The 17,577-nt window shown below is 38.5% G+C and overlaps 1 protein-coding gene across 1 annotated transcript in view; it reads right to left on the minus strand.

Annotated features, from left to right (window-relative positions):
- Positions 1 to 3,426: 3,426 nt before the first annotated feature.
- Positions 3,427 to 17,577, minus strand: part of spock1 (SPARC (osteonectin), cwcv and kazal like domains proteoglycan 1) — a 169,695-nt gene continuing 155,544 nt past the window's right edge. The window contains exons 9-13 of the mRNA XM_047353867.1: positions 14,557 to 14,676; positions 10,065 to 10,286; positions 8,701 to 8,763; positions 7,954 to 8,091; positions 3,427 to 4,828 (exon numbers count right to left, since the gene is read on the minus strand). Coding sequence (XP_047209823.1) covers positions 4,632 to 4,828; positions 7,954 to 8,091; positions 8,701 to 8,763; positions 10,065 to 10,286; positions 14,557 to 14,676 — 740 coding nt within the window. The 3' untranslated portion in view covers positions 3,427 to 4,631. The remainder of the gene's footprint in view (positions 4,829 to 7,953; positions 8,092 to 8,700; positions 8,764 to 10,064; positions 10,287 to 14,556; positions 14,677 to 17,577) is intronic.

Consider the following 17,577-nt stretch of genomic DNA (forward strand, 5'->3'; position numbering starts at 1 on the left):
GTGGAACACACAACATTGTGTTCATGATAATTATATTTTAAATGAACATGCCTATTAAAGGTGACATTTGGACAAATGTGATACATAGTCTTCTCTTCAAGGGAAGGAGCAAGAGGTTGGGAATAAGAGCATACCTCACAGTTCATGTACAGAGCATGAGAGACGTCTTGAGTAGATCAACAGCCAGACCATTTAGACGACCACTCTTGTCAGAGATCAGGAATCTTAAAGTTTCAAAAGGTCTTTGATGTGGTTTTATATGAGAATAAATGCCACAATCTAATGATAATCAGCAGCTGCAAACAGACCTTTTTTTTTTTTTAAAAGGTAAACTTTAGTTTTTTCATGCAGAAAACAATCTGTCAGTGTATGTGTGTAGTGTTCTATATTTGAGAAAAGTTTGTGAGAACTCATCTGAGCTTTTTATGACTCGTTATTGACTTAAAGTCTGTAAAAAATAACCACTTAAAACCATGGCATCCATGTATGTGAATTATATCTCCATGTAAATTTCTGCCTGAAATGTTGCTTCAGAGACAACGTGAGTCTCAGGATGCAATAAACTACAAACAAATGCTCTCATATGTAAGCATAGTCAAGTGCTAATCCATTACGTGTTCATCCTTCAACCTCACATTATGTCCTGACTTCTTCCTCTTCACAGAAATAATCACCAACAACGAGTTCTTATTCAAGATAGAGACTTCACAATCATTGCTTTCTTCTTTTGTGGCCATAGGAGACTAAAATCAGAGATCCTGTTTCAGCTTAGCACCTGGCTACTTTTATTCAATGTTTTTTTTTACATTTTTCTCAATGTCAGACAAATGAATATAACTCTTGTGAGTCCACCACGACTAAAAAGCAAATGTTTTAAAAAGGATTATATGTGCTCTTTAAAGGGCCAAATCTTCTTAAAGGAGCAATAACCAATAAGACCCACTCGCATTAAAATTAATACAGCTTTGCTCAAGAATCATCTGTCTCCATGGGTTTTTGGATTGTTTGGAGGATCCACCCAGCATGTAAGCCATCTGTGGACAATAACGAAGGAACTAATAGAGAAATGAAACAGAGCAATGAAGCGCCCTGAGGATAAAACATAAACACACTCCCCTTACTGTGATGAAGATGGAACTCACTCCAGGAGAGTGAGAAAGAGACCAGAAAAAGAAAATAGAAACTGTAATAAGAGTGTGTGAGAAGGAATGTGTGTGTCAGAGTTTGTGTGAAAACAGGAAGAATATGAACACTGCTAACCCACAAATAATCACAATATGATCAAAGGAGGTTGTTATAGGATTTTTGAATATCTGAATATTACACTATACTTCTTGCTTCTAAAAACCTTATTCAAACGGTCAATGTGACCACAAGGTTTCTATTCTAGCAGCTACAGGAGTAAATTTTATGTTACATTGTTTTAGACAGAGACTGGACTACTTTTAAATGCAAAAGAGTAAAATGTTTTTCTAAAGCTAGATGTTAAAGTTGATTAACACTGGTTAATGTGTTTGGCTTACAGAATATAGGATTAGAAAGGGAGGTGGCGCAATGGCTGCTTGCTGCTAAGGCTGCAGCTTACATTTAGTGGCTTGAGGTCATTGCAACTTAACTCAAAAGTAACTTTACACAAGCCACAACAAAGATTGCTGCAATTTTCCATAATCGCAGAAAACAGCATAAATATGGCTGTAGCACTGACAACAAATAAATACAATAAAACTACCATCTGTTTATTGATTTTTGACACAAGGTAACCATTTGTGCAGATAAATACTACAGTAACTGTGTTTACTACTTGAAGATATTGTTAATACTCTTAACCAGTAGACATCTTATAAATAAACTTAGGACAAAGCATGCCCCGATTTGATGGCTGTTACAGTTTAGGCTTTGTGTCCTCAACAAGGCTTTTTGCAATAATCTGAATTGGCAGTCCCTGACTAAGCTTATCTAGCGATTACCTGGAACCACACAGAAATATGTTGCTATCTGAATAATCAACATTATATCAAAGTAGAGAGGAAACATCCTAATATTAGCCTTCAACTTTAGCAATAGTCTGCATGAAAACAGCACCTGGAGCAAGGCGTGAGTTTATTGAAGACTGCAGCTATACGTCACATTGGACATATCTTTAGAAACAAACAATGTGTGTTTAGAACCAAAGACTATCCTGGAGAAACAGCACATCTCTGGCTGTCGAGAAAAACAGATAGAGAGACTGAGGTATCTAAAATGCTATCAGAGTGGGTTTAGTATTGCACAATCAAAATACTCATGTGGATCATGCAATACTGATGGAACATTGTTTGGTATTTACCTGTTTGTATATGGCATTGATTATATATTTTTTATTGGACTCAATATCCATAGCTGCAAATTCCAATTCTTAAATGGCTCAGATCAGTATTGGGGGAAAATGAATCCAAATTTGAACCGTTATAATATAAATTGCACTTTTCTAAAGAGACATCTAAAGTCATTACTGCATGCAATGTTAGTTAATAGTGGGTAGAACACTAAGTCTGAATTTGCAGACAGCCTCTGTTGTAAACCTTGCTGTCCTTTGTATGTTGGAAGAAGCCTGACTTTAAATCCGGGCCAGCGTCCCAGTGGCAGCACTTAGTACACCAGCTTATTCCCAGAATCTGTCAAAAATACTGTATTTTAATATTTGTTTGAAATAACTTCTTTACTATACATTAAGTTGTACTTTTTCCATCAAGTATATAATTGGATCCAAACAAACCACTGACTGAATATTTAAATTACTAACTCCTACTAAGTTGAAAAAAAATTAACCTTATTCACAAGTCTGGAGACGCAAGTGGGATAGGTAAGGTCACAGGGTTGATGCACCCTTTACATCCCCACGTGAAGCAAATTACTAATTCACTCTGACAGTGTCTGTAGTGGACTGCTGACTAAGCCTGTCCAGGCAAAAAGATTCAGCTGTCCTTTTAGCCTCTGATTGTTAGTATGATGTCTTTTCAAAGTGCTGAGCATGGCTGTTTCAGTGCATCGAAGTCAGCTGTCCCATTAGCCAACGACATTACAAAAACACTCATTAAGCCTCCGTGTTCTTTTTGGTACCTACGGACTTTGTCATTCTCTTCTTTCAAAGAGGCGCGTGATAAGAGTAGTTTAATTCACTACCATTTATGTATGGCTCTAAAAGGGGATGATACTTTCCCAAGGCTGGAAAAGGTCAGAGCTGATAGAGGGCTTTAATTGGTCGACTGCACAGAAATCTAGGCATTAGAAAAAGAAAAAAGGGACAAGAAAGACAAACTTGTGTGAATATATTTGTGGTTTCAAAGTGAGCTGAAGGATGTGTTTTTATTCATGATTTCCTTGTGACTTTGGATGTAATATATGAGGTAACATGTTGAAAAGAAGAGACAAGTGGACATTGACACGTAAGGTTCAAAAGACACTCAAGGTGTCACTTTACTTAAATTTTAAAATAAATAAAAGTTCACGCAGTTGATTTCAATTCACTGAACATATCCAATATTGGGAGGCAGAGCAGACTCTCGTCTCCGCTGGATGTCATATGTCCTCCCAGCTCAGGAGCCGCTACCTCATCCAGTGTCCATGCACAGTCAAAAGGCCTCAGCAGCCCTACTCACCACTTAGCAAAATACCAGTAGGCCAAGGCATACAGATTTGCACTCCATGCCTATCTCTCTACAATACAAATTCATACCTCCTGAGATTGGGAGAAGAACCGAAAGGACACTAGACAGCATCAACATAGCAACAGCGAAGTATTGTAGCAGCCAACATAGGCATCACTTTCAGTTTGAGATGCATAGAGCTGGACCTGGCCAGGTAAATCTCTCTTTTACAGATACAAGATGAGAAACATGCAACGACAACAACAATACATCATTAATCTCATTGTTTCCTGGGCTTTCTGGACACATTCAAAAAAAAAAAAAAAAAGGAATCAAAAAATAATTTACAATCATCCAGGAAATAACAGAGAGAGAGAGAATGGGGCAGGGGCGGTGTTGGTGGTGGGGGGAGGGCATCTCCGAGCTTTAAACTGTGGCAGCTTTTGCAGAAAACAATGGAGGGAAACCGTGGTGGAACAAAGAAAACAAAAATAAGCTGTACACAAACAACAGGGAAGGGAATCCACAATCAAGCCTTCCTTGAGGAAACATATTTATATCCAATATATTGGCTTAATGTATCTGGGCTTACCGACTGACCAGCGACACTTATACTCACAACAATAGGAGAGAAAGAGGACGAGAACAGAAAAAAAAGAAGTATCTATATTTGAAGAGTTTAGAGTTTGGAGGATTTGTTTGGGGGAGTAAAAGCAGGGAGTGGACAAAATTCTTAGAGGGTCTTGACCGTTTTGCTTAAATGTTATAAGGTCTGTTTTACTTCTCTGACAAAAGAGTGGAACTTGAAGATAAAAAGTTTGTATGAGATTCACTGAAGAAAACGATTGGGTAAATTGCAGGGATTACAAGAGCAGGTTTAGAGTCAAAAGATGGAACGCTGCCAAGGAAACTGGAGAAAGAGATGTCGGAATGGCTTCAGATCTGGGCCGAGTTAACAGAGTTTTCTGATCAGCTGATGGCAAAAAGTAAAATTATGTAGTGGAGCTACCAGATATAGCCAGTTTCATCATCCTTGTCCTCAACCTCGTCCTCGTCGTCCTCAATAGTTCCACGGGGTTGGATCCGGCCCCGTCTCTTCTTCTGCCTGCTACGTTCACTCTGTGATGGCTCCTCCTCCTGGTCATCAAGGAGAATAACAGCGCCACCGCTACCAAAATCCCCCGATGTCTCCGGGTCCTCATCTGTGAATGGATTACCAATAAATAAAGACAAGTACAAGTCAAGAACAACTTACATGGTGGATTAAAATAAAAATGCAGATCTTATTTCTTTTTATTTCATTTTCAAGAAAACAGACTTTCTTGAAACCCTTAGAAAAAACAATATCCAGCAGATAAGATGTATCTGAAAGTAATATAATCAGTATCAAAATCAAATGAAAGACCTGAGAAGAGCTGGGAGATGTATCAACCTTCTGTACCAAGTTTTTCTTAAGATCAGAAGAGAATATCATTCTAAAGTAAAATTTAATGGAAAGTTATGTATTTCAAGTGCTTGTAATTAATGTGCATGTACTGTACAGTATACTGCAAGCACTCAATACAGGGCTTCTTTTGCATGGCCTACTGCATCAAGTGACATGGAGGTGAACAGCCTATGATTCTGCTGAGGTGTTAAGAAAACCCAGGTTGCTTTGAAAGCTCATCCAAAGTGTTGGGCCTAGTGTCTCTAGTGTAATCCTTCTCTTAATAATACCCATAGATTATCTGTAGGCTTTAGGCCAGGCTAGTTTGATGGCCAACCAAGCACATTAATACAGTGTTCAATAAACCAGGTATTGATACTTTTGGCACTCTGGGCAGATGCCAAGTCGTACTGGAAAATGAAATCAGAATCTCCATAAAGCTTCTATGCAGGTGGACGCACGAGGTTCTTTAAAGTTTCCTGTTCGATGGTTGTGTTGACTTTGGACTTAATAAACACAGTGGACCAACCCGAGAAGCTGACATGGCTCTTTAAATCATCACATTGACTGTCGGAACATCACGTTAGACTTTGAAAACTTTGAACACTGTACCTCTCCATTCATCCCCTATTACCTTGAATTGGACCACTAAGAAACACTAAGAAACAGTCCAGAGTTTTTTTCTCTCAGTCCAGATAAGATGGTCCTGGAATAGCCCCTGGTTCTTATCCCGAATACTGTGAGACAATACTCACAATATAACTTTTCTGAACTGAAATGTTTTTGTTAAAATAATTGGTCCTATGTTATATCTAGATTTCCTGAGAAATTGATTTTTGTTCTTTCAGTACCTGCAAGCTCCAGTCATCAAAATTAACTAAAATAAACCCTTGAAATATGCTCTGTTTGTAATGAATCTATATATGATACATATCACTTTCTGAATTAAATTATCTTAATGAATGTACTTTATTATGATATCTTAAAATATACCAGTAACTCTTTGTAAATCTCATTGGTTTTGTAAAACTACAATTTTATCTGTCAAACTGTCTGTGTTTGACATCTCAGGAAGATTTCTTAGATTCATTTAAAGAAATGGGAATAAATTGCATCTTTGAAACAGTTTGATGTTTGCAAAATGCTTTTTTGAGATGTGATATGTGCAGACATGATATTGGTTCATTATTGAGTTAGGAGCCTTTTTTGCCATAATGATTCAGAAATCAGAGTTAAGGGGTACTGGAAAAACAAAACAAAACGCTGAACTGGAATTGGTTAGAAACTGAACTCAGGCAGCCGAAATCCCAAATTAAAATAAAAGTGCTTGAGAAAGCCTTGAGAACTGTTGATTCAGAGCACTTTAAAAGACTACTACAAAGCCTGTCTTCTTGGAAGCAAAAAATGAACTGAGGGATGAATCAAGACTTTTGCACAACATGGCATTTTTCACTGATGTTCCAAAAATAGTTGCCTCACAGGTTGGCATGTACACACACACACTCCCATTGTTTCCACCCCATCATTTCTTGTATTTAAGCCAACTGAGTGGTGAGCTGTGAGGGTTGCTGTATGCATAGGGGAATGGGAGAACTCCAAGCTGCACCAGCCTGAGGCCATTCAAGCTAAGTCTGATGGGCTTGTTACACCAAAGACAAAAGGAGTGCTGTTGTCTGTGTTTGGCTATGTGTGCATCTGTGTGTGAGTGTGTGTCTGATGACTGGATAAACACCTTATCAATATTGGAAGCGGCAATTACTGGCTTTAGACCAGGCTAGCATTTGACTGCACTGTAATGTGTGCTTCTGAGTTGGTTGTTTAATCGGTAATCGCTATGTCTGCCTGGATTTTTGCTGGCTAATTATTGTTCTGTTTTTTTCACAGTGAAATCCCTCTGCTTTGATTAACACCAAAGTGTTTGTATTTTGACCATTTTCTTTGAATCCCAGATGCTGGCATGCAACGTCTGGTGGTAACGTCTTACTGTTTTTATTTCACTCTGATTACTCTCCTTCACAAAGTCTGACTCGGTTTCCGTTTCTAAATTGCATTTCTAAGACTTTCCTTTTGACATTTCTATCTCCTGTCAGTGACAAATATTTCTATTTGACTTGCAAGATGAAAGTGGGAAAGATTTAAGAAGTAGATAAAATGGGACATAGAAGAAACTGTCAGCATGGATCTAGAGGACTGTCCAATATTTATTTCTTACATGATAGACTGAGTCTTTCTAAACAATTGAGCAAAACATCATCTTAACCTTCAACTTAAACCTTTAAAGAGAAACCCGATTCATCCCAAGTCCATTACCAGAAGACACCAGTACCACCTGCTGGCCTCGGAGCGAGATTCTGAATCAAAGAGGTGCTTGTGCCAAGATTTTCACTGAGGTTAAGCTGGGGGACAGGAAGCCAGATCTGCACACATGTGGAAATCCAGCCGGTTTTGTAAGTGGTGCAACAACCCAGTTCCAACCAAAGTAAAGGCCTTCAATTCCTGTTCTATTGTGGCAGCTTTGGTGCTGAAAGCTGACAGAACAAAGCTGGAAGAGTTTCATTTCCCCTTCTTTGTTTTTCTCCTTTCTAAGCACAAAGTTAGATATTCAAACTCACAATTATGTAATAAAATAATTTTCTTTAGGCTTAGTTACTAGCTCCTATTGATCCTTCTCATAATCAATGGTAAAAGTGGCAATTTTAGTGTGGATTCAGAAGTAGTTTAATATTACTGCAAAATGAGAAGTGAAGACAGTTGTTTGGTGTTTACCTGAGTCTGATCACCAACATAAATAAACTGAGATAAACAGAGGCCCAATCAGGAAGACACGACACAATCATGATGTATTTCTGTTTCTGAATTTTTAATAGTGTGCATATGTTAGTGTCATTTATTTGGTTTTACCGCAGCTAGGGTTGCCCTGTTTTCTGGATCCAGCGATCTCGTTGCCATATTTGTCCACACACCAGCACTGGCCGGTGCTGCTGTGACACTGGGTTGGTTTGTAGTAGCCCTCCTCAGTGCAGCGAGGAATATAGGAGCCTATCAACATTGGAAAAGGAAATGAAAATGAAAAAAGAGAAGAAAAATGTGAAAGAAAATAAAGTTAAGGTAAGGAAGAAAGAAAGAAAGAAAAGGTTAAGAACAAGTTTGTAATAATGGAAAATATAATCCAGCTGCTGCTCAGGAGAGGCTACGTGTTTGTGTCCGGAAGTAGGAACTAAAGTTCTTGTGTATTCACAAGGGGAGTTTAACAATCAATTACTGCTGTGAAGGTTGCAGGACAACAACCATACATCCTGCTTAAGTGGAGGCAGTCACTCTCGATAACACAGATGCAAACAAGCATCCACACTCACACGGTTATTTTCTGTTACCTTCATTTGACCCAGTCGTGGCTTATTTTTCAAGTCGTTTTGCTGTGAGCAGAAACAATATAAAATCTGCCCAATGGTGACAGGGGCATTTATACAAAATGCTTGTTGATTTATTATTGTATAGTTTGCTTTTAAAATCCGTCACTGAGTTTCCCCATTTCGAAATATTAAAGATGGAGAAACTATATTTTTTGTGTTCTAGTGTGTGCATGTGGGTGTGTTTTAATGAAGGACATCAAAAGGTGAACGACAGCTATCATTTTGTCAGACTGACCTATGAGGCTCTTTTTTCGACTCTGATTCTGGATCCTGCTTTTCTCAGTTTGACAAGGAAGTCCTGCAATGAAAGACGATACAAAATGGCTTAATTCATTCAATTCATAACAATACAGAAACAGATTAATCCGATTTTACAAACTTTCCTTGTCAATACTTTTTGTTTCTACAATTATCCTTGTCCCCCACCTCTACTGAACCATCCCCCTACTGTCGCCACACTCACAAGCTACCCCCTGGGATCCTCAGTGTTTGTATGATTTTTTTTCCAACTCACCCAGTCCAATCTTACAGACTTGGAACTTCCAGGGTTATGATGGCTTTCAACTTGTCCAAGTTTTCATCTGTAGATGCAGTAACTTTCTTTTAAAATTTTTTGGAAACATGCGAAAATGCTGCTGTGGCCTTTACACTGGGCTCTGCTCCCAACTGCACATGAAGACGTAGTTTCCCGACGGCTTTAAGCATGCACAATTATCCCTGTGGTGAGCTCATTATTGTGTGCTACCTGTGGAATGGGGGGTGGGGGGTGTATAAACACCTCCAAAATGTACATAAAAGTAGGTTGCTGGTGGAACAAAAGATATTGTGTGTTTTTATTAAAAGACTTCAACATAAATGTGTATTCTAATTATTTTTCTGAGGAAAACGTTAGGACACCCAAACACCTAGTAGATAGTCTTAAGCCCTGTGGCTGAAATATCTTCAGGCCTTTAAGTTCTGCTTTGGTTTTAATTTGTTACAGATGTTCCCACATATTTTCCTATCCTCATATACACAGTAGTATTCAAGGTGAATGCCATGATAATGAGCTATCCAGGTCCTGTTACCGAAAAGGACGCCCTAACCAAGACACTTTGAGCTCTATGTTTTACGTGTACAATCCTCCTAAAATGTATATGTGTACAGTCTCCCTTTTTGTGCAGTAGGAAGAGCCTGCCTTAAGTCACCAGGAATTGCATTCTTTTACATAAAGAAATTACACAGATTGTAAGGAAACATCCTAGTGCATATGTGAGACCTGAGGTAGTGGCATGGTGGTAGAAGGCCCAAGAAAGAAGCAAGGAAAAAACTATTTGATAAGTATTAAGAGTGCAACAGCATCACAATTGCCTTCACATTGAAATTAGGCTTTTAGGCTTTTCAGGTTTGGGGCAATTTATAAACATTTGAACATTCTGGTATGAAGTAGTCTGACTAGTGAGAGGTTTTTAAAGAAACGTCAATAAAAAAAAATACAAAAAAACTTCAAGTAAACCTCCTCAGAGTATCTTAAGACTCCTTTTCTCCTTTGATTTCTGTCTGTGCCTTTATTTGCAGCAGTCTCCATGCTCCCCTCTAGTTGTCCTTCCCCTCCTTTACCTTCAGGCTTTTGGAAACAGTAGCACCACTCGTTGTTGGATAGCTTGCCGTCCTTAAATGAGTCACAGGAGTTGAAGAGAGGCTTCATGCACAGCTCATACTTGTCTAAGTAGATGGCATTCAGCTCTGATTGGTCCAGCAGCAGGTCAAAGTTCATGTCTAGCTTGTTGAACATCCAGCCCAATGAGTCCTTACAAATGGGCAAGATGCTGGTGTCAAAATCTAGAGGAGGAAACAAAAAAACAACTAAATATATATACAGTACAGACCAAAAGTTTGGACACACCTTCTCATTCAAAGAGTTTTCTTTATTTTCATGACTATGAATATTGTAGCTTCACACTGAAGGCATCAAAACTATGAATTAACACATGTAGAATTATATACTAAACAAAAAAGTGTGAAACAACTGAAAATATGTCTGATATTCTAGCTTCTTCAAAGTAGCCACCTTTTGCTTTGATTACTGCTCCGCACACTCTTGGCATTCTGTTGATGAGCTTCAAGAGGTAGTCACCTGAAATGGTTTTCCAAAAGTCTTTAAGGAGTTCCCAGAGATGCTTATCACTTGTTGGCCCTTTTGCCTTCACTCTGCGGTCCAGCTCACCCCAAACCATCTCGATTGGGTTCAGGTCCGGTGACTGTGGAGGCCAGGTCATCTGGCGCAGCACTCCATCACTCTCCTTCTTGGTCAAATAGCCCTTACACAGCCTGGAGGAGTATATGGGGTCATTGTCCTGTTGAAAAATAAATGATGGTCCAACTAAACGCAAACCGGATGGAATAGCATGCCGCTGCAAGATGCTGTGGTAGCCATGGTGGTTCAGTATGCCTTCAATTTGGAATAAATCCCCAACAGTGTCACCAGCAAAGCACCCCCACACCATCACACCTCCTCCTCCATGCTTCATGGTGGGAACCAGGCATGTAGAGCCATCCGTTCACCTCTTCTGCACTGCACAAAGACACGGTGGTTTCAACCAAAGATCTCAAACTTGGACTCATCAGACCAAAGCACTGGTCTAATGTCCATTCCTGGTATTCTTTAGCCCAAACAAGTCTCTTCTGCTTGTTGCCTGTCCTCAGCAGTGGTTTCCTAGCAGCTATTTTACCATGAAGGCCTGATTCACACAGTCTCCTCTTAACAGTTGTTCTAGAGATGTGTCTGCTGCTAGAACTCTGTGTGGCATTGACCTGTTCTCTAATCTGAGCTGCTGTTAACCTGCGATTTCTGAGGCTGGTAACTCGGATGAACTTATTATCTGCAGCAGAGGTGACTCTTGGTCTTCCTTTCCTGGGGCGGTCCTCATGTGAGCCAGTTTCTTTGTAGCGCTTGATGGTTTTTGCGACTGCACTTGGGGACACTTTCAAAGTTTTCCCAATTGTTCGGACTGACTGACCTTCATTTCTTAAAGTAATGATGGCCACTTGTTTTTCTTTACTTAGCTGCTTTTTTCTTGCCATAATACAAATTCTAACAGTCTATTCAGTAGGACTATCAGCTGTGTACTGTCTCCACCTCCTGCACAACACAACTGATGGTCCCAACCCCATTTATAAGGCTTGAAATCCCACTTATTAAACCTGACAGAGCACACCTGTGAAGTGAAAACCATTTCAGGTGACTACCTCTTGAAGCTCATCAACAGAATGCCAAGAGTGTGCGGAGTAGAGGCTGACATTTTTTTTGGGAATCCCACGGGTCACGGGATTCCCATGGGAATCCCGCGGGACGGGAGACAGCATCAGTAAAGATCACGTGATTGGGACGGTACAGGATAAAAAATGAACGGGAGAGGGAGCTAACCAATAGGAGGGAAAATAAACTAGGATCAATTGTCCTTGGAAATTGAGACTTTGTTATAAATTTTAAGAAATAAAACTTGGATCGACGCCGCCATTGTGTAGTTTTTTTCCAAGAAGCCTATACTATAATGCGAGTCAAACGAACTACACGACCCACAAGCCAACAGTGCTTCTGATCGATGTTTTCCACCTGCGTTTGCTCCCTCCATTCTGAATGCAGGTGGAGAACTGGACGTGGTAAAATTGGATTTGTAACGTAAAGTCAGAAGTAAGGACTTATCTATTAAACTTATAGAGCTGACAGGAAAGTCGCAAATATTACCGAACTTCAGGAGAGTTGAATGTAGCGGTATTAACATGCAGTCTGCTGCTTGTAAAACGTGTTTAGTTGTAATCAAGTTCACCAGTGATTAAGGGACACTTGAAGACAGATTCTGGATTAAATCAACCCTGCATCTCTTCATTCATCAAACGAAAAATACCAACATGTGTCAAGTCTCATCTGACCAACAAAATTGCTGCATGTGCGCTAAAGATTTAAGAGCCTTTGCCACAGTAGAGGGGAAAGGTACGGAGCCCGAGAGGGGACATGGAGGAATTTTTTATTTTTTTTTGCGTCCCCATGCAATACTTTTGCGTTCGGCATTTTGGAGCAACAGCACAGATGACAAACTGCTCATAAAACAAACAGCACTGATATGTCATTGATATGGTTTATTTGTCATATGCAGGTTAACACGCAGTAAACAATGTGATGAAATGCTTAGGATAAGAAGAACCGTTCAAATCACGATAAAAACAAAAACACTACACTAATGGCGTACAAAAAAAAGTACACATCATGCAGCAGTAATAAGGAAATAAAGTGTCACAGATGTGGTTTCGTGCAGTATTATTGTCCATAGTTCAGTAGTTTGACAGCTTGTGGATAAAAACTGTCTTTTAGTCTGATTTGAAGATAATTTTATTTAAGACCGATTTCAAAATAAAACTCAATACATCTCAAAACGGGTGTAGTGTTTGTTTCATTTTTGCAGTTATCTGGTTTGGAAACTATGCCACAAAGTATTGCGAAATAACGCAAAGACTATTGCGTGAGAATGCAAAAAGTATTGTGAGTGAACGAAAAAGTATTGTGTGGGGACGCAAAAGAGAAAAAATACCCCCATGTCCTCTCGCGGACTCCGTAGAAAGGATTCATCAAGGGAAGATATTAAATAAATATGTTGTGAAATAGAAAGAAATTGAATGTACCATTAAATGTACAATTTATTTTAATACATCATTAAATATTAAGTGTACCAATCATTACGTCTTTAAAATTATACTTAATTATTCAGTGGCACATTTAATTGCATATTAGTCCATTTCATGATATAATGGTACATTTATTGTTTCTAATTATGTATTAAATAAATAAATGGTACCTTTAATTTAATGGCACATTTAATGTTACATTTACTTCACTTATGGGATATTCACAACATTTATTTATTTTATGATGATTTTATTGTTTTAATTTTGTCCAGTTTGACCCTCCATTCTTGATGCCTGTATAGGAGGTCATGTCAGAATTTGTATCAGGTGTTCTGGAGCAGACAAACATCTAAAACTTGCAGGGAAGGGGTCCCTGAGGACCAGGGCTGTGAACCATTAAGGTACAGTTTCTAAATTATGAAGGTAATGCCTTTTTGCACTTTTGTTCACCAAGTACAGTTCTCTTGCTAGGTGACTTTTTCTTTAATTTCAGCAATTTGAAACATAAAAGTGATGTCATTGCTCAAAGGAAACAATCACTTAATAAATGAGTAAAATACAACTATGTACATTTTGTTTATTCAGCTAAGATAGGCATGGTCTGTTTCCTTGTTTGATATTTTATTATTTCTTCATTATTATTCTTTTTACTTTAACTGGCCTTTACTACAGCTAAAAACAGGGACCTAACTGGTCCTTCAAAGAAAGAAATTGCCAAAAGACTAAATGAAGAAAACAAAAATGGGAGTGAAACAGGAGTGGGAGTCGTTCTAAATGGGAGCAGGATGGGAGTGGGAGTCAATTTACCAGGAGTGGGACGGGACAGGATTTTTTTCTTTATGCTGGCCTGGGATTGGGATGGGACAAGACATTTTTCTGTGGGAGCGGGATGGGACAGGAGAGAAAATCCACTCCCGTGCGGAGCAGTAATCAAAGCAAAAGGTGGCTACTTTGAAGAACCTAGAATATAAGACATATTTTCAGTTGTTTCACACTTTTTTGTTCAGTATATAATTCCACATGTGTTAATTCATAGTTTTGATGCCTTCAGTGTGAAGCTACAATATTCATAGTTATGAAAATAAAGACAACTCTTTGAAGGTGTGTCCAAACTTTTGGTCTGTACTGTATATATATATATATATATATATATATATATATATATTTTAGGTACAAGAACATGTCTGCATTATTTTTAATCTTTGCACAGCAGCATAGGGGGATCTGAGTGAATGCAAGTGTTGAAAGTGACAGAGATGAAATGTGTTGAGACATGTTGACATAACAGGGAACAGAGAAGGGTCACTGTCGACATCAACATCATCTCTAGAGTGCTGAAGAAACCTGTGTGTGTGTTCGGCAGAAATACATGGCACATATACGCGCAAAGAGAGAAAAAAATATCACACAGGGGAAGTAAAGCACTCACGTCCGGTGGTGGAGTCAAAACTGTCAGAAGATTTGAGGTCTCTGTTGGCATCGAGGTGGAGAACTCCAAACCAGTCCTTCAGTCTGGCAGCCAGACTGTGCAGCTCTGTGTCCGAGCAGCCTGCACACAAAACAGCACAAAAACAACAAATAATGAAAAGGCATGCAGCCACAAAATAGATCTTTACTTGCTTCTTATCAGTTTCACTTTATGAATGCTTTCTTTCTTTTGTTCTTTCTCCCTGAGCAAACACAGAGGCCTGATAACACATACTAAGCTTCTGTTATCTCGTGACAAAACCAGTGAGTCTTTTGTTGTTTCCTTGTCTGTTTTCATTTCCACCCAACAAATAATTTTATGGGAAACCGAGTTGATCACACAGATATTAATATAAGAAATATTTATTTGTCCTTTTGGCTCAAAAAGGAAAATAAATGGGTTTAGTGGCTATTGCATTTTTTTAGATAAATGTGTGTCTGTAAATTTATCCTAGAATTAATTCCTTCATGCAACCATAAAGAATGTGGTGGCAGCAGGGACACGCATCATGATGTTTCTGTTCATCATCCTACCCACACGGAGAACCAGGCGAACCATATATTTAATGACATCTCATTAAATAAGCCCTGGTAGTTTCAGTTAGACAGACATAGTCTGCCTACAAATCAAGGAGACTTCTGCGTTGTTTTACAGTCCCTATCGTCTTCTCTCCAAATCCTGTGTGTGATTGACAGAACTTTCCCCTTGTTCTTTTTCTTTTTAGAGCTTGATAGATGAATCCAAAGGGTAGACTCATTCTCTTGCTTGTACTGAGCCTGACAGTCCTACCTCTGCAAGTCTGTCATGCAGTACAGTGCAAAAGGAAAAGATGGTCAGGATCTGGGTTTTCCATAAAAATAATTCTATGCTTAATAATTACATCCCAATATACAGTAAGTAAGAAATATTTTCTTAAGGATATCAGTTGTTTTACAATTCAGAACACCTGTATTCAGTCAACCCAAGACAATACTTTGTAGAATTACTTTTAGACTATTTGCATTTGCAAAATGGCTCAAACTCAGTCAGATTAGATGAACATTGACTATAAACATAATTTACATTTAAGTATTTTCACGGATTTCCAATTTAAGTCTGGACTTTTACTAGGCCATTCTAACAAATGTTGTCACCATCCTTTGTTACCATGGAAATAGTGTATCCAGCGTGATGTGCAGTTATTGTTTTTTCCACAATGGCCAGAGCCGAGTAGTGGATTTGTAGCTTTTCTGTTGGCAGATTCTCCAACCTGCGCTGTTGATTAATACAGCTCCTCCAGGACTACCATGAACCTCTTAGATGTTGTCTAATTAATGGTCTCCTAGTCCGCCTGATCAGTTTAGGTGGACGGACGCATCTTGGTGGGTTTGCAGTTGTGCTATATTCTTTTCATTTTAGGTGAATGGTCCGAACAGTGCTCTATGAGATGTTGAAAGCTTGTGTGCATGAAATGTCTCCACATCTTGATCCCTGAAATGTCCTGTGTGTTTGCTTTTGTGATGCTGTTTGTTCTCTAACAAATATCTGAAACATTCACAGAATGGATGCAGTTATAAATTACACACTGGTGATCTTTCTTAGATTTTTATCTGTAAAAGAAAAATGAATATCATTTATCTTTTTTTCTTCTACTTCACAATCCCACAGTCCTTTGCATCAGTCTATCAAATACATTTCCAGGTAAATGCATTAATCTTTGTTATTCAAATGTGATTTGTTATTTGTTAAAATGTTTTAATGTATGAACATTTTTGCAAGCCACTGTATCTATCAGGATTATAATCTGCAAACACACACAGAGACCACACCAATTTATACCAAAGATATGATCAGATAAGACCTGAGCAGGGATTATCTACATAAAGACCTGGATAACAGCTTTCTGATAGAGGATCAAAATACCTACAGTATGACAAGAAAGATAACATTACTATAGCACACAAACATACCCAGAGCCAGACTAAAAAAATGCTCATTATGGGTACAGAAGTCCTACTTCTAATCCTGTTTTTAAATCATGTCCTGCATACACACACGTATTTCTCAGTAATAGTTTGAACCTCTCCATGACGGCTTCTATAAAATAGTGAGTGCCCGAGGTAACAGACAGGAGCTGCATCAGAGGACAGATAACATTTATTTCGCAGGTGCTCAGAGTGACATTACCTCTGGAATTACAAGGTGGGCTCTGTGTATGTGTGTGTGTGTGTGTCTGTGTATGTTTGAGTGTATTATAATCCTTCAAGAACATCCAGATAAAATTTAAAATTTCAGGGTTTATCTTATTATATTCATGTCTTTATTTCCACACTCCCGAACAGAGAACAAAATATCAAAAAATAATTAAAAAGGTTCCTTTTTTTTATTTGTGTTTCTTTTTTTATTTCCTCATAATTATTGAATAGAACAATACTCTATTATCCCAAAGGGAAATTAATTTTTGTTGTAGCTCATATTATGCAGGTTTCTTCAAAGAGCCGTTGTACATGCTGATGGCTGTGGGCAGGAAGGATAAAACAGGCCGCTACAGTCTGTTTAATGGTCTGTATGTTAATACAGTCCATGGTTTTAGTTGTTCTTCATTGCCTTTAATGCCTTCTTAATCCTCTCAGGTGATTGTTTCTACTTTTTTTCCTTTTTTTTTTTACTCCATCAGTACTACAGGTTTCAGAATTTGTCACTTATCACACCAGGCTGTGCATAACCTAGTTTATTTTCTGAACTTAGAAAACCACTTGGATATTTCCCACTCTTCTATTTTCTTACTTTTATTGCTTTGAGTGGTTAATTTCCCATTTCTCTTTGCACTATCCCAATCGATGGGAACTTAAGAGTTTCTGCTTTTTTCCTGTTTATTCTTTTGAGTGAATTCTCCTGGATTTCAGACTTTGTTCTCTGTGTCTCCCAAGTTGTTCCAGGGAGGTTTGACACTGCACCATGTGTTAGAAATGTTGTTTAGAAATCAGAGGTGAAGCTTTTAAC

Source organism: Girardinichthys multiradiatus, chromosome 23 (genome assembly GCF_021462225.1).
Source record: "Girardinichthys multiradiatus isolate DD_20200921_A chromosome 23, DD_fGirMul_XY1, whole genome shotgun sequence".
NCBI lineage: Eukaryota > Metazoa > Chordata > Actinopteri > Cyprinodontiformes > Goodeidae > Girardinichthys > Girardinichthys multiradiatus.